Genomic DNA, 18,977 nt, shown 5'->3' with positions numbered 1-18,977 from the left:
TGCTCTGCTTCTGGTCTTTAAACGATTCCGTGCCCGGGCCCGTTACCTAACCAAATTTCAGAAATGGATATGCTGGGAACGATGTGCGGCTGCCATAGGACCACACCCTCTTCATAAGTCTGGGTGAAACTCAGGCGAATTTTTGGTCATTGCAGGAATTTCTTTGCATGGTGTTGTCCTTACCCATCCGGACTTTGTCGTAGAACATTTCGCTAAACACTTTGCTCAAGCGCTGGCATCGACTTAGTATCTGCCCACATTCTTGCTCCTGAAAGAGCGCTAGGCCTTTGTCTTTCGTTTCTCGCTGCTTGGAGCCTTATAATGTCCCACGTAGCAAGTGTGAATTCGCCAACGCCCTTGCCCTTTGTCCCGACACGGCTCCTGGACTGGATCAGATACGTAACCAAATGCTCCAAAACTTACCAGTGGCTGGCCACTGACCCTTTCCAACCGTCTGCGGAGTGAGGGGGTATTTCCTACCCAGTGGTAGGAAAGCATTGTTATTCCGGTGTTGAAGCCTGGGAAGCCACCTCTTCAGTTGGATAGCTACCATCCAATTTGCCTTACCAGCACCCTCAGCAAGCTCCTTGAGCGCATGGTGAGTTGGTGGCTGTTTTGGATCCTTGAATCCTGCACCCTTTTGTCATCGATTCAAGGTGGTTTTTGCTGTGGCCGCTCTACGCCAGATAACGTGGTCCACCTGGGGTCCGCTATCCGGTCAGCTTTTGCCCATCGGCAATACCTCATTGCAGTCTTCTTTGACCTGCACAAAGCCTACGACACCACCTGCCCCCCCCCCCCCCCCCATCCTCACCACTCTTCACTAATGGGGCCTTCGTGGCACTCTGCTCGTTTTTATCCATAACTTCCTTTCTTGTCGCTCTTTCCGGGTCCAAGTAGGTTCCTCCTACAGCACTTCCCATCGGCAAGAAAATGGGGTTCCACAAGTTTCCGTGCTGAGCATCCCTCTCTTTCTCGTAGCCATTAATGGACGGGTGGTGGCTGCTGGGCTGACAGCGTCCCCCTTTGTATACTGACGATTTTTGTATCTACGTTGCTTCCTCCATCATGGGCGCTGCAGAACGCCGTCTACAGGGGGCAGTCTACTGAGTGCAATCTTGGGCTCTCTCCCATGGCTTTCAGTTTTCGGTGGCCAAGTCATGTTGTGCATTTCTGCCATTCCCGTACAGTCCATCCTAATCTGGACCTGTTCCTCGATGGCCAATCCCTCGAGGTGGTGGACACCCATCACTTCTTGGGTCTGGTCTTCAGTGCCTGGTTGACCTGGCTCCCTCATCTTCGCCAGCTGAAGAGGACGTGCTGGTTACATCTCAATGTTCTTAGATGTCTGTGCAATACCACCTGGGGTGCAGACCGCTCTATTCTACTGCAATTGTACAAAGTGCTGGCCCAGTCTCGTTTAGACTTCAGGAGTCCTGTCTATGGTACTGCTTTTGACATTGCAGATACTAGACCCCATCCACCATTGTGGGGTACGACTTGCAACTGGTGCCTTCTGGACTAGCCCCGTGATTAGCCTCTCCACCGCTGCGAATTTTGCGCCAACAACAGCTGATATCTTATGCGCTCCACATTCGCTGCACCCCAGAGCACCCTAATTATGGTCTCCTTTATCCAGACACGGAGATCCCCCTCCTGAGGCGGCGGCCACAATGCAGGGTTACCGTGGCTGCCCGCATTCAGTCACTCTTTTCTGAGCTCCAGCACATCCCTTTACCACCTCTTTTTTCCACTCGCGCGCGTATCACTCCATGGTGCGTCTCTCAGCCACAACTCTGTCTTGATTTCTCTGTCATTTCAAACGATTCTGTCCCTCTGGAGGCCCTTCACCACAAATTCTACTGTCTCCTCTGTTTATTCCAGGCTTCAGAAGTGATTTATACTGATGGCTTCATGGTTGCTGGTTACACTGGTTATGCTTACAGCTCTGTGAGACACATGGAATTTCGTTCCTTGTTTTTACTGCAGGGTTGGTAGCCATCCTGCGCACATTGGACCATGTCCACTTCTGCTCAGGACTGTCCTTCACTATCTGTAGTGACTCCTTGAGCAGTTTGTAAGCTATCGGCCAGTGCTTCCCTCGCCACCCGTTGGTCATAGCTATCCTGGACTCCCTTTCTCTCCTTGATCGATGTGGATGCTCCGTGGTTTTCATTTGAACCCCAAGCCATATTGGCATCCCTGGCATGAATTTGCTGATCGACTGGCTAAATTGGCTACTAACAGGCCATCTCTTGCTATTGGCGTTCCAGAAATAGACCTTCCCTTGGCATTACATCATCAGGTTTTGGAACTTTGGAATGCAGAATGGCACACTCTTTCTTCGCCAAACAATCTCAGGGCAATAAAGGATTCTACAACTATGTGGCGGTCCTCCTTACGCGCTTCTCGTAAGGCCTCTGTCGACCACTGCTGACTCCGCATCGGCCCTACTTGGCTGACTCACGGTTATCTCCTCCGTTGTGAGGACCCCTCTCTCTGTCATTGCAGATCAATGTTGACTGTGGTTCACCTACTACTGGACTGTCCCAACTTAGCTGCCTTGCAATGGAATTTTAGCTTTCCTAACTTGCTAACCCTGGCGTTAGCTGACAATGCCTCAGTGGCTGATCTAGTTTTACGATTTCTTTGTGATGGGGGTTTCTATCGCTTTATTTAAGGGTGGGACCTTCAACCTTATCAGTGGGTGGAGGGGATGGCAGGCTGTCTTACTTCCCCCTTTGCCCCCATTGGACTAGCTTCGACTGGGCTTGGTGGTTCATGGTTCACCCCCGCCCTCTGCCTTCCCACTCCTTTCCTTATGGGGTCTGTTTTATCTTGAGTGTCTGTCTTGTCTACCTGTGCTTCTTCCTTCATGCCCCTGTCATTAGTCACTTTCTTTCCCTCCTCTCTTATTCTGCCTTCTTCCTTCCTTCTCTGTCAATAGCTTGTAATTTTAGGGCCGTTCTAGTTCCCTCTTACAGTGTCAGGTTTTATTGGTTTTAGTTATTCCAAGGTCAGAGGGACTGATGACCGCGTAGTTTGGTCCCTTCTCCAATCCAACTAACCAAACGAAGAATTGATAGCCGGAGTTGACAACTATTTTGCGGGCCTGAAGGAAACTCATTTTTGAAATGGGATCAAGGCACTAGAATATTGTTGGACCAAGTGTATTAACCTACAAGGAGATTACATCGAAAAATAAAAACGTTTCAGTGATGCAAGTACTTTTTTCTGTTCCGTTCCAAAAACTTTTCAAACCACCCTCGTAAGTGCGATAAGCAGTCACATTACAAGAATCAAAACTCTCCAACTCAACAGCACCAGTAGCATTACCACCAGTTCTTACAACAGCAACAGTAAATCAACCATTACAATGACTAAATGTATCGTTATTAACAATACTAAAATTAAAATGATAGAGGTAGAAGTAACTCCTTTCATTTTATTCTTTGTGATGCCACTCTTCATTTCTGTGTTAAGAATCCTCTTGAGTATAGTAGCATGATGACAAGTTAGCAATTTTCAGATTTTTCGTTATTTGTACTGTGAAACCTTTCTTGCTAAATTTCATGAATCTAGGCCAATGTGAAGTATCCTGTAGGTTTCGGTGAGTGACTTAGTGAGCATCAAAATATGTTACAGATATGGCTATATCTTTCCAATACATTGATTCAGGGGCTTAAATTTATTACACTGCCAAGGAAATGTAGACCTTAGTGTATGACAAATCTGAACTTGATACGTTTACCCATTTGTATGAAAAAGGGTTCTTAACAGTCGTACGGACAAGCCGGACAGCAAAAAGATCCTGTAAGGGTTCCATTTTTACTGACAAAAGACACAAAACCCTAAAATTACAAAAATCTTATTGCTCAGTGATATTGTAAACAGCATTCCCATTGAAAGCGAGCAGCATTGTCTTCCTTTTTACAGATGATGGTACTTGAAAGTGGCCTCTGTTATTGTGTTGTCTCTTTTGCTGCATGTTTGAAATACCTGTATTTCACTAGTATAATGCTAGCTATTTACTGGCTCACATGCATGTGAACAGTTCATGAATTACACGAGTAATTCTCACTTGCAGCATTGATAGAAAAGTGGAAGGTAAACTAAATTGATAATGTTACTGCTATTGTGACTGATTAAGGATGAAATGTACATCGTTTCAATGAAACAATCATTCAGATGATTTATGTAACATGTAACTAACTAACTAACTAACTAACTAACTAGTTTAAACATAAGCCATAGCTAAATTCAAACAAAGTTACATCCTCAGTTCATATTGTAATTTATCAGAATTCCTGGCAGTAAATTACCTTATTGATCAGTAAATTGCTCAGTAATTACCCTGAAGCAAAATTCCAAGACAAAAACTATACCTAGATTTCAGAATTGTTATAGTGATACGCACATGCATTGTGTGCTCTTTGCAGAGGAGTATGGCTTAGCATCACCACTGTGCGCTCTGTCTCTGTTCCATGCCTCACACTCCAGCAGTTGTTTACCCTGGTAACTAGCAAGTCTGGGGGAGCACCACATTGTGCCACTGTTTCTGCTCCTGACTTTCCCCAGAAAAAATTAAAATGTCTAGAAATCTCTCACTGCCATTTCTTAATGTAATACTATGCTTTATATCACTTGCGATGAGCCCTACAGTAACTAAGTACCCTCGCCACACCTGTTCTTAACATGAAAATCGATACTAAATGCTCCACTTGCGCCCTGAAGCCCACACTACATACACACAACAGAAAGATTTGATTGGTTGGAGCATCACATAGTAAACTGCTCCTTGTTACTGTGCATTGTGCCACCATATGATTTCTTACATGCATAACACTGTAGTTCTTTTCTCATGGAGGATGGTTGGAAACGAGGGACAGAACACGCTGACGTCCAAATCGAGATGGATCCATTTGTTGTGTGGAAGCGATAGAAAAACATGTAAGGGGAGGTAATGAGACTGACTGACTTGACTGACCTTAGTTGCCTAGATGAGTGTTTCCACATGTGCCTTGTGAATGATTTAATAGGTGCTTTAAATGCTTTTAAGTAATCGAGGTGATGCTGTTGAAGTTAAATTTCTGTTAATGGCGTTTATTGTCAGAGGACAGTTCCACAATGGTCATCTTGCAGATAATAAGTTGCAGTATTATTTCAAAATTGGTCAGCAATTCTCGAAGATGTAAAGAAGTCTAACTTAAATACATGACAGTTTCTCTTAATACAGGCCATTGATTTAATGGAACTGAATGCATGGAATACACAACAGACTGAATGAACTTGACTATCATATTACTGAGTTGACTGTCGCATTGTGCACAGCTCCTTCTTAAAGACTTTTGTAGGAAGGGTTTTAAATAGTGTTGAAATACAAAGCAGTTACATTCTTAATAGCAAAATAAAATGCAGTAATTTTAAGCAATATAGGGTTATTTACATGTACCATGCAAACTACAAGAGAAGTGTTGAATCGCTGACAGGTAAACACAAAACACAAAGAGAACTTGTTAGTTTTCAGAATAAATCCTTTGATGAGCTAGAGCGCAAAATGCATACTGCCCCCCCCTCCCCCCTCCCTCCCCACCACACACACACACACACACACACACACACACACACACACACACTGAACTACATTATCGTTGAGATAATCACATAAGATGAAATCTCTTGAAGTCAAGTGACTGTGGGGGCCCATTATGGGAAGCACATCCAATCCAACACTGAGGCAGTACATTCAGTATTCAGGCAATCAGAAAAATCTGATAGAAAGTGTGATAGAGTGTGAGCTTGTTGCAGAATTAAATCTCCACTGTCTTACTGTTAACTGTGGCGTAAGCTATTGCTGAAGCATGCCCATGTGCACGAAATCAACCACTTTTCTCTCCACAAAGAAAAATTATCCATAAACTTGTGAAGAGGAATTGGCACAAAATTTTTTTAGATAAATCACTAATGTGATCACGATCATGTGTGGGTGTTCTGTGCTCCAGACTAACATGTTATGAGGAGTCACCTTTTCAGACACTTGTTCATTGAAAATCAACTTCTGCCGGAAACTGTCTTTCTTCAGTAGCAGCTGCAAATCATCATAAAAGTCAGAACAAAGCTCAGTCCGCTGACTTGCCAGTGCATTAACAACTGCAGCTGGTATGGTTTTACATGCAGATGTGTGCGTAGAATGCTACAGACAGTTGACTATGGTATCTGCCGTTCTCTGCTCGCATGTATCAACAACTTCTTCGGGCTCCTGACTTGATTCCTGCACACACACACTGCACCTTATATACAGACAATCTTGGCCAGCCTGCTTTCCCCACATCACACAGACAGCCAGTATCACAGAAAGTGGTGCACCAACCAGTGTGTTGTTTTGTCTGTTGGAGCTTTTTATCTGATATGGAATGAAATCACTTCTGTGTGTGTTTCCACTACGGTTCCAACATATTTGAAGACATCAACTTTTTTCAGCTGTTCCCCTGCCAGACTCAGTTCTGTTGTAGATCCCTGCCTCTTCCTGGTCAGGGTCATGAACTCTCCACACAATCCAACCAACCCTGCCCATCCATCTATTGCTGTTGAACTTCATCTTCCTTGTTTCCTCAGTTCAGCAAAGCCCAGTGACTTCTCATCATTCTCTGTAATTCTGTCTGCTATCTTGTGCATTCTGTCACCCAGGACAACAACGAAAATGTAATTATGCAAGTGCACTTCCTATTTTTTTAAAGCACAATTCTTTTTTCCAGTCAGTTTCCTCATATTCTATGTTAATGTATCTTCTACGTCTGTGGTATATTTCTTTCACCTTGTCAGTTGCACAGTTTCGTGCACCTTTGTTGTCAAAGACTTTCCTTAACTTACTATTGCACACACTGTCAAGCTCCTTAAGATTCGGGAAGATCAACAACAGATCTTGTCGATGCTCATTGTTTGTCCTGCAGCTGCCATACTGCAGAAATAAGATATGTTGCCGTTCCTTCCATTTTCTTCTTGACTTTTTGTCCCTTATTCTATTCCTTGGTATTTTCTCAAATATTTTTGCACAGTTGCCAGCACATCAGTGTCACCCTTCTAGTTGTTATACTGTATTTTGAAGGCAGGGACAATCATTTGTTTGTTCCAGTGTTTTGAGGTTGTTTTCTCCCTCCAAACTACCTTCATAACGAGTATAGTCACTGTTTTCCCTGTGATTCCAACTTCTTGTACCATTTCTGCTGACTTTATATACACATCTGGTGCCTTTCCTCCTTTCATACTGCCCAGTGCTGGATTCTAGTTCTGCCCAGATCAAATCCTTTTCAATTGGCCTCTCCCCGTGTGGCCTCTCCCAGTCAGTTATCCAATGCGAATTTAAGAGCGATGGGAAGTGGTATTCCCACATTACTTTCAACTTTTTGTATTGTTTACTTATTTTCCATTTCATCCAGCATAGTGGTGTTTTTACTCTCACCTTTCCTCTTTCCCTTCATCATCCTTTACAACAATTTTCTGTTGTCTTTGCTGTCTTCCTCTATCACCTCTGTTCACTGTCCCATCTGTTTCCTCCACTCCTCTGCTGCAATCTTCTGGACTTGCTTCTTCTTGGTATTTTATCCTTGGGTTGATTCTTCTTGGTACTGCATACTGTGTCCTTTGCTGAAACCATAGCTGCAAGTCACCACAGATGCCTACTGCAGCGGGAACACCGCAGACAGACCAGCGATGCGAATTGCCGACTCCGCTGCGAAGTCTGGCTAATGGAAGAGTGTTTGAGTGTTCACAAGCAAGTACCACAGTTGAGCACAAACACATACGTGCGGCCAAAGTCCATCAGAGGGCATCAACCAGCAGCAGAAGAAGGGGACGCTACAATCAACGAACTATTTTCTGGCAATCACATGTGTGCAAATAGTGCCAGAAATAATTTTCCGCTGGATCTAGATAACCAGTGCCTGGCCGTTCAGTGGGCAGTTCTAGACTCGCTGAGCGAGTGCGGAGAAGATCGGCTTTCCATCAGAGTTTTCTGTTCCATCATTTAATGTTGTTGTTCTTCCAATATGTGCAGTGCTGTTTCTGATTTTCTTATTTACTGTAAGGCATTTCCTCCTTGTAATAAAACACATTAATTGATTAGAATTGTTTCTCACATTTCTGATAATGCTACTTCTTACCATTTGAGATTATTTGACTCCTCTTCGAATGTCATTAACCTATCTTTCTCTCCTAGAGTCCTGCAATTTATTTACAATATTAATCTTTATTTTGCTCTAGTGCCAGTCTGTACAGTCTGTAGTTACAACAGATAATATTTAGTGTAATTATTCTGAATATTATTTCTTGTTAAAAGTACTGAATCATGATTGATGACAAGTATTAATTTAGGTGGTTATTTATTGTAAAAGTTCAATAATGGAGATTTTTCTGCACAGGCTTGTGAAGGGTATGAACTTCTCTGCAGTTGTGTTTGACACTGCACCAACTGGCCACACACTTAGATTGTTGTCATTCCCTCAAGTTGTTGAAAAAGGACTTGGCAAGATTATACGATTGAAAATGAAAATTAGCCCTTTCGTTTCCCAGGTATGTGTAATTAAAAGAATGTGTTGTTAGCAGTAGCAAAGTAAGAAAATTTAAGAACTACAACAGAAAGAAAAGTTTAATACATGTATGTAAATTATATATCCACTACAGCAGCTCTTTTTTTTTTCAGCTTTTATACATAGTATGTCAGTTCCTTTTTTCGACATTGGTGTGAAATTACAGGTGTATATGAATGCTTTCAATAATATTGGTAGCATTTAGTGTCATACTAAGCATATTTTTTAGCAGAATGACCATCAAAGATCCCATCTTTTTCTGTAATTTTGCAACATTGTATAATGATAAAATTTATTGCAACATTTTAAAAACTTGCTTTATTTACACCATTTACAAAGTCAGAGATCTGAAGCAAATACAAGTAAATGTAGGTTGCAGTGCAGTATGTCTCCATGTTACGCAACTGCAAATAGATCATGGTTCATACATTCACTTCTTTTCACATTTTTTGATGCTTTTTTTTTAATCATCATAATTATTATTGTCGTCGTTGTTGTTGTCGTCTTTTTCAGATGTGTGTAAAGGTACTGAGGTACAAAGCATATTGAAAAAGAAAGGGCCTTTCAGTCATTAAAAAGGGTATTAGATAGAAGCAGTTTTTTTTTGTTGTTTTTGTGCCCAAAGATTTACTTCACTTTTCCACATAGTCACTGTTCATTTCCAAGCTCTTTCCATAGTTTTAATCTACTAGATATTTCAAACCATTCGCATAAAACTTCTCCACCTGGAAAATGGAAACAACGTACATCTGTAGTCTTGAGTTCCTCGATCATCAAACCATTGTTTCAGGTACAGGAAGACATATAGGTGCTGTGTGTGGAGTTTTGACTGTACGGAGAGTGGTCAAAAAGTTCTCAATGAAAGTGATGCATCTTATTCTTGGTATGGACAATGGAGTGGAAACATGTCTTCTTATGAAGGAAGTTTATGTTTCTACACAATTTATGATGTCCGAGCTTTTTTGTGACAGTTGTGTAAATTGTGGAGTGTCCAACATCAGGAAATTCATCAGCCACATCTCCAACCATCAGTTTTTGGTCCACTCGGTCCACAGTTTCATTGGTTTGGGTACTGGGCCTACCACACCACTCCCCATTGGACACATATGTACGGCAACTTTTGAAGTCTTGATACCATTGTCTAATGTATTCTTCAATCATTAGTGTAGGCTCAGAAACTAAAGTGTGCATCATTTATGACGGCGGCCGAGTTTAGGTTCGTTCTGCGCATCTGACGTCACAAAACACAATCAGCCAATGAACAGAGAATGACGTTGCCAGAGCTCGACTGCAGTGCAGAGCATGGACGAGTGTCTTCAGTTTTAGAAATGTTCAGTCATAAATCAAGTAATTGAACAAAAGCAATGTCTTGATAGCAGACTTTCTTTTATAGAAAGTTTGGAAAAAGCATTCTTTGTACCAATTGCTTCATATTCTATTAATTAAACCAAACAACCAATAAGCTTCCTAATTCAGGCGATAGCAAGGAAAGATGTTTGTATCATTCTCACTAACCGCTTTTTCGCGATAAAGAACAGCGGTAATTGTTATTTCCTATTGTACTTCGACGAAACGTAATTCATAGTCATACCAACAGTGTTTGTCGGTATTTTGTGTGATATTTTAAAGTCCTCCGGGGGATGCATTGAATGACGAGCTGCGTTAGCGTAATGGTGAAAGTGTATGACTGCTAAGCCAAAGGTTCTGAGTTCAAACCTTGTTCGGTGCTTAATATTTTCTTTATTTAAAAACAATATCGAAGTGTCTTACTTCATGAATTTTATTCTTTTGAATGTAATTTTTTGAACTTTCTAGTGGCAACTAAAATCGACCATATGGAAAGTATACACTATGGACTTTTACCTCTGCAAACTCTTCAAAATTTCGTGCAGTGGTTTACTACATCTAATGCTGCACAATAACTGCATTGAACATCGAAACAAACTTAAGTCATTTATGGGGGGGGAAGGGATCAGTCAAGAAGATGTGTAAAAATCAAATTTTTGGGCCAAATAGTTTTTATGAACTCGAATGATAAAGTGTGTCAAAGCAGTCGAAACACCATGTGTCTGCACAGGCGAGCAATGCAATGATGACAAAATTGCACGCACATCGCGGAATGTGGGGAGCACGTCTCTGTAGCAGCAAAAGGGTTAATCCGGCCGTGGTGGCTTTACGTCATAAACTGCGCACTGCCCCCTAAACATAAGTTTGCGAACTATACTATGGCGCTGCTTCTCTTGGCGCGTACAACTGGCAACACAGCAATCTCCCGCGTCTGGGCAGGCATGCACAAACCGCCAAGATAAAAGAATTGAAATTTAGCTCAACTGTTGATGGTTTCAAGCAGCTGAAAATCCATATGCACATGAAAATACAGTTATAGCAAGGATTTCACAAGTATCAGGAGGAATTTTTGTAAAAGGCACCGTTTCAGTTACCCATAGTCAAATGACTACTGAATTAAAACAAATGACTTCATGGTTTTATAGATGAGCAATAGATAGAAGAGCATTTGGGCAACTTTGACCTATGTTGCCAACATTTAAATAAAAGAAAATGCCCCTTACTTTTTGAGTACACCATGTGTTTGTGATAATTTCTTTATGCATGTCAGTAAATAATTTTAGGAGTGAAGGTAACAACTCACCAGATAGTTATTCTGAGTCATCGATAGGCAGATACACAACTTGTCAAATAGGCCAATTTCATGGTATTTTTTGTGCTTCCCTCTACAGTGAAGAACCTTTCATTCCAAAGCTGTGGAAGAAAATTACTGTCAGCTTTGTCAGTTTCTCCATTATGGGCAAGATTTTAAATGAACAGCAGCAAATGTTGAACATAGTTTAATTTACAAAATCGTTGTGGCTTTTGTGGCCACTTATTGACATATTGCCTATTGGCTTCAGTCTCGGGTTCTTCGGCCAGTGATTGTTTGACATTTTCTGACTTCATATTGCTCAAAGAAAGTGTATGGACTACATACAAACCAAATATGAAAATGTGTCTCAGATCTACAAAAGACAAAAGGGCCCAGGGCCCAATTGCAATGTCAGGAATATACTGCATACTCTGTACATTTGGAAGAGTGTATGTGGGAAAGACGAATCCACAAATCCATCTAAACCAGGATCACAGAACATAAGTGGTACTGTGGGTTGCGACATATCGAGAAATTGGCTATGGTGAAGCATGTGCTGTGTGAGGCTGACAGTATAATAAAACTCACCAGGATGGAACTGCTCATGGTGGAGAAGAGCTGTCATGCCTGCTCGTTCAGGGAAGCCATAGAAATCCACAAAAATGATGAAAGCTTAAACAAAAAAGAGGAATGCCTCAAGCTAAATGGAGCATGGGTTCCTGTACTGCAGTGAACGAACATTGCAGGTAGCAAGGAGAGAACACAGCAGTAATGACCAGGGAAAAGCCCTCAGATGTTGACACAATAGGTACTTATGATCTGTGGTCGTAAGCATATTGCCAGTCCATCATGAGCAATGGAGTGTGAAATTTTAACAATGCCAGCCATTTATGCTGGTGGAAGATCAGAAAAGTCACTAAACAAATGTCAAGAGAAGAATCAAAGACAGAAGCCAGCAGGCATTATGTCTTAATGTAATTTATATAATGATGTGAATTACATTTTAAGTACTCTTTATAGCTTTCACTCACTGCTACTTAATTTTGTCTGAAGATAATAAAGTAATGTGAGAAAAAAAAATAGAACTGTCAAAGAATGATTGCAGGCTATTGCAGTTCCATTTTCTCATTCTTACTGGAAACCAGATCTTTTGAGTTTTAGAGCCCAAGGATATTTTAGTGCTGTTGTACTTTCTTCATGCACTGGTTTCTTTCTACTGCAAGGTAAGAGTGCTGTAGGATCCTACAGATGCTGTCATGAATAATTGTGGGTTAGTTTAAGCTTGTTCTGTGCACCTGCGTAATGCATTCTCTGACAGCCAGTGAACATTCAGTAGGATTCTGAGTACTCTGTCATAGCCAATGCAAGCATTAAACATCATTGCAGTTAGTTATTTAGTGAGGTTTTATTCAGTTCATTGTGAGTTGTCTTTGGTGGTGGTGGTGGTAAGCAACAAATTCTACATAAGCAAGCGAGAGATATTATTTGCAAGGTACATGCTTCTTCAGGTGCAAAGCACATGCATGTGCATACCACACTTGTTGCTTAGAACCAGCAACGATGCGAACTCTGTTGTGCCTTGACTGGGATAAACTTCCGTCATTCATGAATCAGACTAGGCATAAAAAATGTCGATTGATACCTTGAGAACTTTTTTTTGTCTATTCACCTCACATGATCACTTTGTTGGACAGAAAAGTGCACCGGGTTAGCAGTTTCTGAAATATGCCCTGAAGTGGAATATACAGTTTAAAATGGAATACAAATATCACCGCTTTCAGAAAAACGTCACATGTACAGGATGAAAAAATATAAAAGGAGAAAGCTATGTGAAAGTAATATCTTCTGGATGATTAGGTCCATCATTTTCCTCTTTTGGTACTTTAACAATGCACTCTTTCAAAACCTTCTACTGGGGTCTTCTAAGGTGTGTTCTGATGTTTACCAGTGACTCAAGAATGTTGAAAGCTGGTTATGCATTCATATGTAAATGGATGTTCTCCCACTTTTTTTCTAAAGAAGGGTGGGGTGTTATGGGTGGCCCGTTATTTTTAGAAAGGTATTGATAGGAGTCAGTACAAGATGGGGTTGGAGGGATGTTTCCAAAATGTCAGAAAAAACAGAAAAATTATTATTGTGCTGCCAAATTGGCCTCCTTGGAATTGTTTATATTCCTAACAGCATATTATTCACTGTCTTGATTGCTGAAATAATTGACATTAACAAGATGTAACCATAATCTCTTTTCCTCTCATACTCATACTTGGTCACTACAGTGTTCCCATACTTTCCTTCTGTAAATGTTAAATCCGTAGATGTATGATTTACAGATCTAACAGTACTCTGAGAACAGGGCATGCTGGGTGTGTCGTAGCACAAATAGGTATTTAGACACCAATTTGATCTACCATCCAGCCCGGAAGCAAGCAGTACTAAACACGCTCTTTCTTTCTGTTTTCTCTCTGGAATGCCTGCTATTAGTATCTAGCCAGTAGCTATGGTCTACCGATAAGAGCCTGAGAAATGTTTACCCCTTAATTCCTCTTCTTCAGAAAAAGCATGGAAGAATGCCTTTATGTAATGGAACATGACACTGACCTGTGGACATCTGAAGACCAACCCAGGAGGGGGGTCAAAACTTGGCATTGTTGAAGAAATAGAATGGAAAAATGGTGTGACATAGTCACTCCAAAGATTGACATATATTTAGAGTGACCTCAGAAGCTTGCGAACTTATAGAAGGTTATATAATATCAACTGCAATATTTATCTGACTGTAAGTAGTAGTTTTTCCCAAATTCGTCATTCGAAAAATATGGGCAGTTACATTGACAAATTAAGCCTTGGTTGCTGAGTCAATGTTTTTTTACATTATGTTATAGCAACACATAAAAGTTGTCTTACATTTGCAGATGAAGGCTTGGTAATTGTGATGAAGCACAAGTTCAAACAATTTCAGAAATGTGAGCAGGGGACTGGAGGCAGCAGCTTGAACAAAAACTAGGAGAAGCATGGGGAGAGGAGTAGTGAGGAGGCTTCGTACTGAGTCGTGCTGTCAACAGTGACCATGCATATCGTATTAAGTATATTTGTGAACTTTTACCACACAACTGACATTTTCCTGAATCATAATGTAGTTGGAATTGAGTAGTACAAATGGGCAGATATTCAACAGTAGTACACATTGCTACAGACAATTGACTAGGCATAAAAAATGTCAATTGCTACCTTGAACTTTTTACTGTTTTTGTCTAAAGGTGACACAAGAAACAAAACACAGGGTACAACAATGCCACTTTGGCTTGTACTGCTTCAGGGTATATTTCCAAGGTTAGCAACAAATGCTGAATCAGGCACAATGTGTTCATATTTTGTGCTGCTCCAACACCAGGGAGCCAAGAGACCAACATATTATTGTTTTTATTCTGAATTTAGTTGCATTTTCCATCACGTTCATGTTAGCATGCAAATTTTGTGAGAGTAAAAGTAACAATAGTATTCACTGTGCTTTCATTGTCAACGCTGTAATAGCAGTAAATTGAAGCGATCAATAATGACTGAAATGAGAACTGTGTCTTTGTTGGGGTACATGGATGTAAGTGTTCAAGTTTTATAATTAGTTCATACAGACAATATAATGCTATTTTCATCGTGGTAGCCATCATGACTATTCTTGGCAAGTCTGACATGGTGAAATGAAGGGAAAAATTAATAATAAAGTCTGCATATTGTGTTTTCAATACATATTTAATTTGCCAATGTACGCTTCGAAGTAAAACTTAATCAGTGTTGTTATTGAAAATGGTGTACGTTTATATACTCGTTCTAACAACTTGGGGAAGCTTTTTCACTGCAGTGCCATTGCACAGATATCAGCAAAATTTACAGATATGCATTTCTGGTGTGTTGACATCACAGTGCAGGCCCTTTCATAACTAACTGAAACCATAATGATAAAGCTGTGGTTTGAAATGTACATTAACAAATTAAATATGCTATTAAAGAGACAGTTTATGATTTTTATTGTTAAGTTTTCCAAGATAATGCCAATTTTAAGTTAATCACAGTACAAACAAGAAGAAAATTTACTGTGAAAGAAGTGAAAGTTCTTAGGTGAAGAATAACTTAAAGAACACCAGTTGTAAATTCCTAACTTTCAGGAGACTGAACCAGGAAAGGATTCATAATTGAAGCAGTAGTTAGTGCCACGCACGTGAGAAACACAGTGAAGGCTTCGTGATTACTTCAAATTTCCAAACTGAAAGTGGTGGAGACAGGAAGATTGCAACAGCAGGCAGCATGGAATTCAAAATTAGTGTAGGCTGCTGTATGAGAATGGTAGAGTGAATGGGGCTTCATTTCAGTAAAGACCAAATAGAGCTCAGTGAGTTCCCACTTCACAGAATGAAGAACTACTGGCACTTCAACATTATGGAATCGGCCTAAGGGAACAATAAGCAGACACTTGTTTATTTTGGCACGATGTAGAATGATATATTGTTGTTATAAGATGTTCTGGCAATGAAAAGGCCAGAAGATCAGTAATGATTGGAGCTCTGATGATGATGATGATGGTCAGCCGCCCCACTATGTGGTTATTCACAGGGGACCATACCAAAAAAGAAACCTCAAATTGGTTGATGGTTGTTTGGAGCAGAACACTAGTCTACTTGATTAAGAGGAGGGGAATGGTGGTGCTGGATTCTTTCAGGTAACACCTTCCCAGGGAAGCTAAGGTTCTGATATCAAAAGACAACAGAGTGTTAGTAATAATAGGCTGTTTTCCTATGTTAAAATGTGGTTATTATTATTATTATTAGTGATTGTTATAATCATATAGCATTTATGGCCAAGATTCCTACAAAATATATTGTTCATGTGATTAAAGCTTAAAAATCATTAAGTATAAAGATATGCTGACATGATAAAAAAGGCTCCGTTACTGGCTGAAGCTCTGGTGATGTCACAGATTAGAAGCAAGACAAAGCTATACATGTGTTATAGGAATGTTAACCAAAGTTACTAGATTCTTGCATACTTTTCTGCAAATAGTTTAGCTATTTAGTGATGGAAAATGCATTTACAATTTTTAAGTTACAATAGAAAGGAATTTTGTGAATGCTGGTAGTGGAAACCTTCCAAAAGTTGCTGCGTTTATGTTCCACCCATTTACAGCGGTGGTATGTGCAAGGACAGACATTCTTTTCCCTGCTTCCTGCAACATCATTTAACTCTCAAAATAAGAACTTTTGCAAATGGGTCCATATCTAGTATCTAGATTGTAGACTAGCAGTCATGAAATGACTCAAAGTACAGTAAAATTATCCTTAGCAAATATTAGTGCTGATTTCCTTATACAGCAAACTCTGGAGAAGTCCAGCTCTGTGGCGCAGTGGATAGTGTATCTGACTATGCTTAAAGAGAAAACAGGTTCAAATACTGGAAGGGTCATATATTTTTTAGAAGTGTTACGCAAAATATGAAAATACTGTTAGCAAGAATTCACTGCAGCCACTGTTTCGATGGTGGGATGTATTATATATAGCTACACATTAATCTTTGTCTCTGAGAAATGGACAACTGAGGATAAATGCATTTACTTTGCATGCAAACAATACACCTTTTTGAAAAGCATTGCTTGTAGTGAAGATATCAACACATGCCCACAGTACAACGAGGTGTAGGACAATGAGGTTTTGTTTGAAGAGATACGTAAAGCGTTCACGACATGCAGGTAACACTAATGTAAGGGCTGTGATGTTTGTGATGTAAACTAATGTTTGTGTCGGAAGCAGACTTACTTCATCTTTATTTAAGATCATGAAACTTCAAAAGTTTAAACAATAAGGACTCTAACTGGTCATACAAAGATAAAAACATTGTTTCTAATAAGGTAAAAAGTGTGTGGTAAAATCAACCGAAAAATATATTTTTGGACATGACGTGTGTGAACAGAAAATGAAAATGTAAACACATGCAAACAGCAAGGAAAACATAATAAATGTCTGATTGGTGTGGTGAAGTTTTGTAATAGTGGTTTGGTTTTGACATAAAAGGATTGTTGAGTCGTTTTACAAATAGGTTAAAACATTCTTTTGGGTTGTATTTGAGTGAACGATTTATCACCTTATAAATTTTGATGGACTACCACTTTACCAACTGAGCTCCCGAGTGATGTGCAAGATAGTGGGTATAATGACAATTTTTATTAACAGTTTAATTTTGTTGAATGACTCTATCCTTCCATGTAATAGTGGGAAAGCATTTCTCGGAGGTAAATTGATGTTATCTTCAGAGTACAAGAATTTTTGCATCAACGTGGTGGCATTTTGCTGGTACAGTGCAACCACATTGTACGCATCTTCTCATTCTTTGGCACATTTAAAAACAAATTTTCAGGAGTTTTTGTACCTGTATTTGTGCAGAGTGGTACCACACACTATTTGTAAACTGTTTGCTGTAATGTAAATTCCAAAACAACACAAATAGCTTCATGACAGTAGGAGCAGCGAGTTAGCCAGTGACGTCATGTGCATCACATGACTTGAAAGGAGCATTTTAGTGGCATTTCAAATCATTTGAATTTAATTTCCATTCCTTTAAAAGAGGGAAAAAGCATATTATGACCATAAAATTACATAATTAACCATTTAAGACAATTTCCAGAAAATGATCAAATACCCATTACTGGTGCAATGACCACACAACTTCAAGTAATGGATGTTGTTGTGAACAGGCCTTTCAAGATTCATATGCAGCAGCCTGTCATACAAGGCAACTAAAAGGAGTTTCCACATTTTGGCCTTTATGTGATGGTCCCCTGTAGGGTTTGACCTCCATTCTTCAAAATTTTCCCGAAGAGCGAGCAAATTGGGAAAGGGCGCCTTACAATGTGCATCGTGTCCATCGTACATTGAGATCTTTAGCCCACTTTCTTGTCGTCGCATTGCAGTTGTGCCCATTTTCCATCTCTTGGGCAAGGACACCTTCCTGGGTGCGTTTTCCACCACGCTCTATGCAGTGTCGATTTCTGCATCGACAATGACCACGGACTTCTTTGCACCTGATATCCAGCGCTGTAGCCAGTCCGTTGTGGTGGGGCTGCCATGTACCCTGTTGGTTGTAGCCCCCTGACCACTCTGCTGATGCCTGTGCAGTTAACTCCCCACGTATACCAAGGGGTGGATGCCCATCCCCCTGGAGCATTGGGACTCCCGGCAGTGGCCATCCTGCCAGGTGGCCTTTGCTGCAACTGGGTGGCGTCCGTGGGAGGGCCCCTGTTTGGCGTGCATGGCATCAGGGTGGAAGACACGTGAGGTGTACATTTCATCCGGCGTGTCCACTGGGGCCCGAAGAATAATCAGGTTGCCACCGGTGCCTTCATCTTGACCTTTGAGGGATTCATTGCCCGAGGTCAAGGTGACGGTCTACTGGTGCGATGTAAAGCCCTATATCCCTCCCCCGATGCAGTACTTTAAGTGCTGGAAGTTCGGCCATATGTCTTCCTGCTGTACTTCCAGTGTCACATGCTGAGACTGCGGATGTCCGTCACATCCCAATACCCCATGTGCCCCGCCTCCCATCTGTGTCAGTTGCGGAGAGCACCATTTGCCTTGCTCGCCTGACTGCAGGATTCTCCAGAAAGAAAGGAAAATTGTGGCGTAAAAGACCCTGGACAGACTGACCTACACTGAGTCTAAGAGAAAATTTGAACGCCTGCATCCAGTGCGTTTGACATTGTTTTATGCCGC

General features: G+C 40.8%; 1 protein-coding gene across 1 annotated transcript in view; it reads left to right on the top strand.

Annotated features, from left to right (window-relative positions):
• Positions 1-18,977, top strand: part of LOC124616170 (ATPase ASNA1 homolog) — a 79,876-nt gene that overhangs the window by 42,788 nt on the left and 18,111 nt on the right. Inside the window, exon 4 of the mRNA XM_047144452.1 lies at positions 8,418-8,568. Coding sequence (XP_047000408.1) covers positions 8,418-8,568 — 151 coding nt within the window. The remainder of the gene's footprint in view (positions 1-8,417; positions 8,569-18,977) is intronic.

This window comes from Schistocerca americana, chromosome 5 (assembly GCF_021461395.2).
Source record: "Schistocerca americana isolate TAMUIC-IGC-003095 chromosome 5, iqSchAmer2.1, whole genome shotgun sequence".
In the NCBI taxonomy this organism is placed as follows: Eukaryota; Metazoa; Arthropoda; class Insecta; order Orthoptera; family Acrididae; genus Schistocerca; species Schistocerca americana.
Note: the sequence above shows the minus strand (reverse complement) of the source record. Positions and strands in the feature narration are given on the sequence as shown.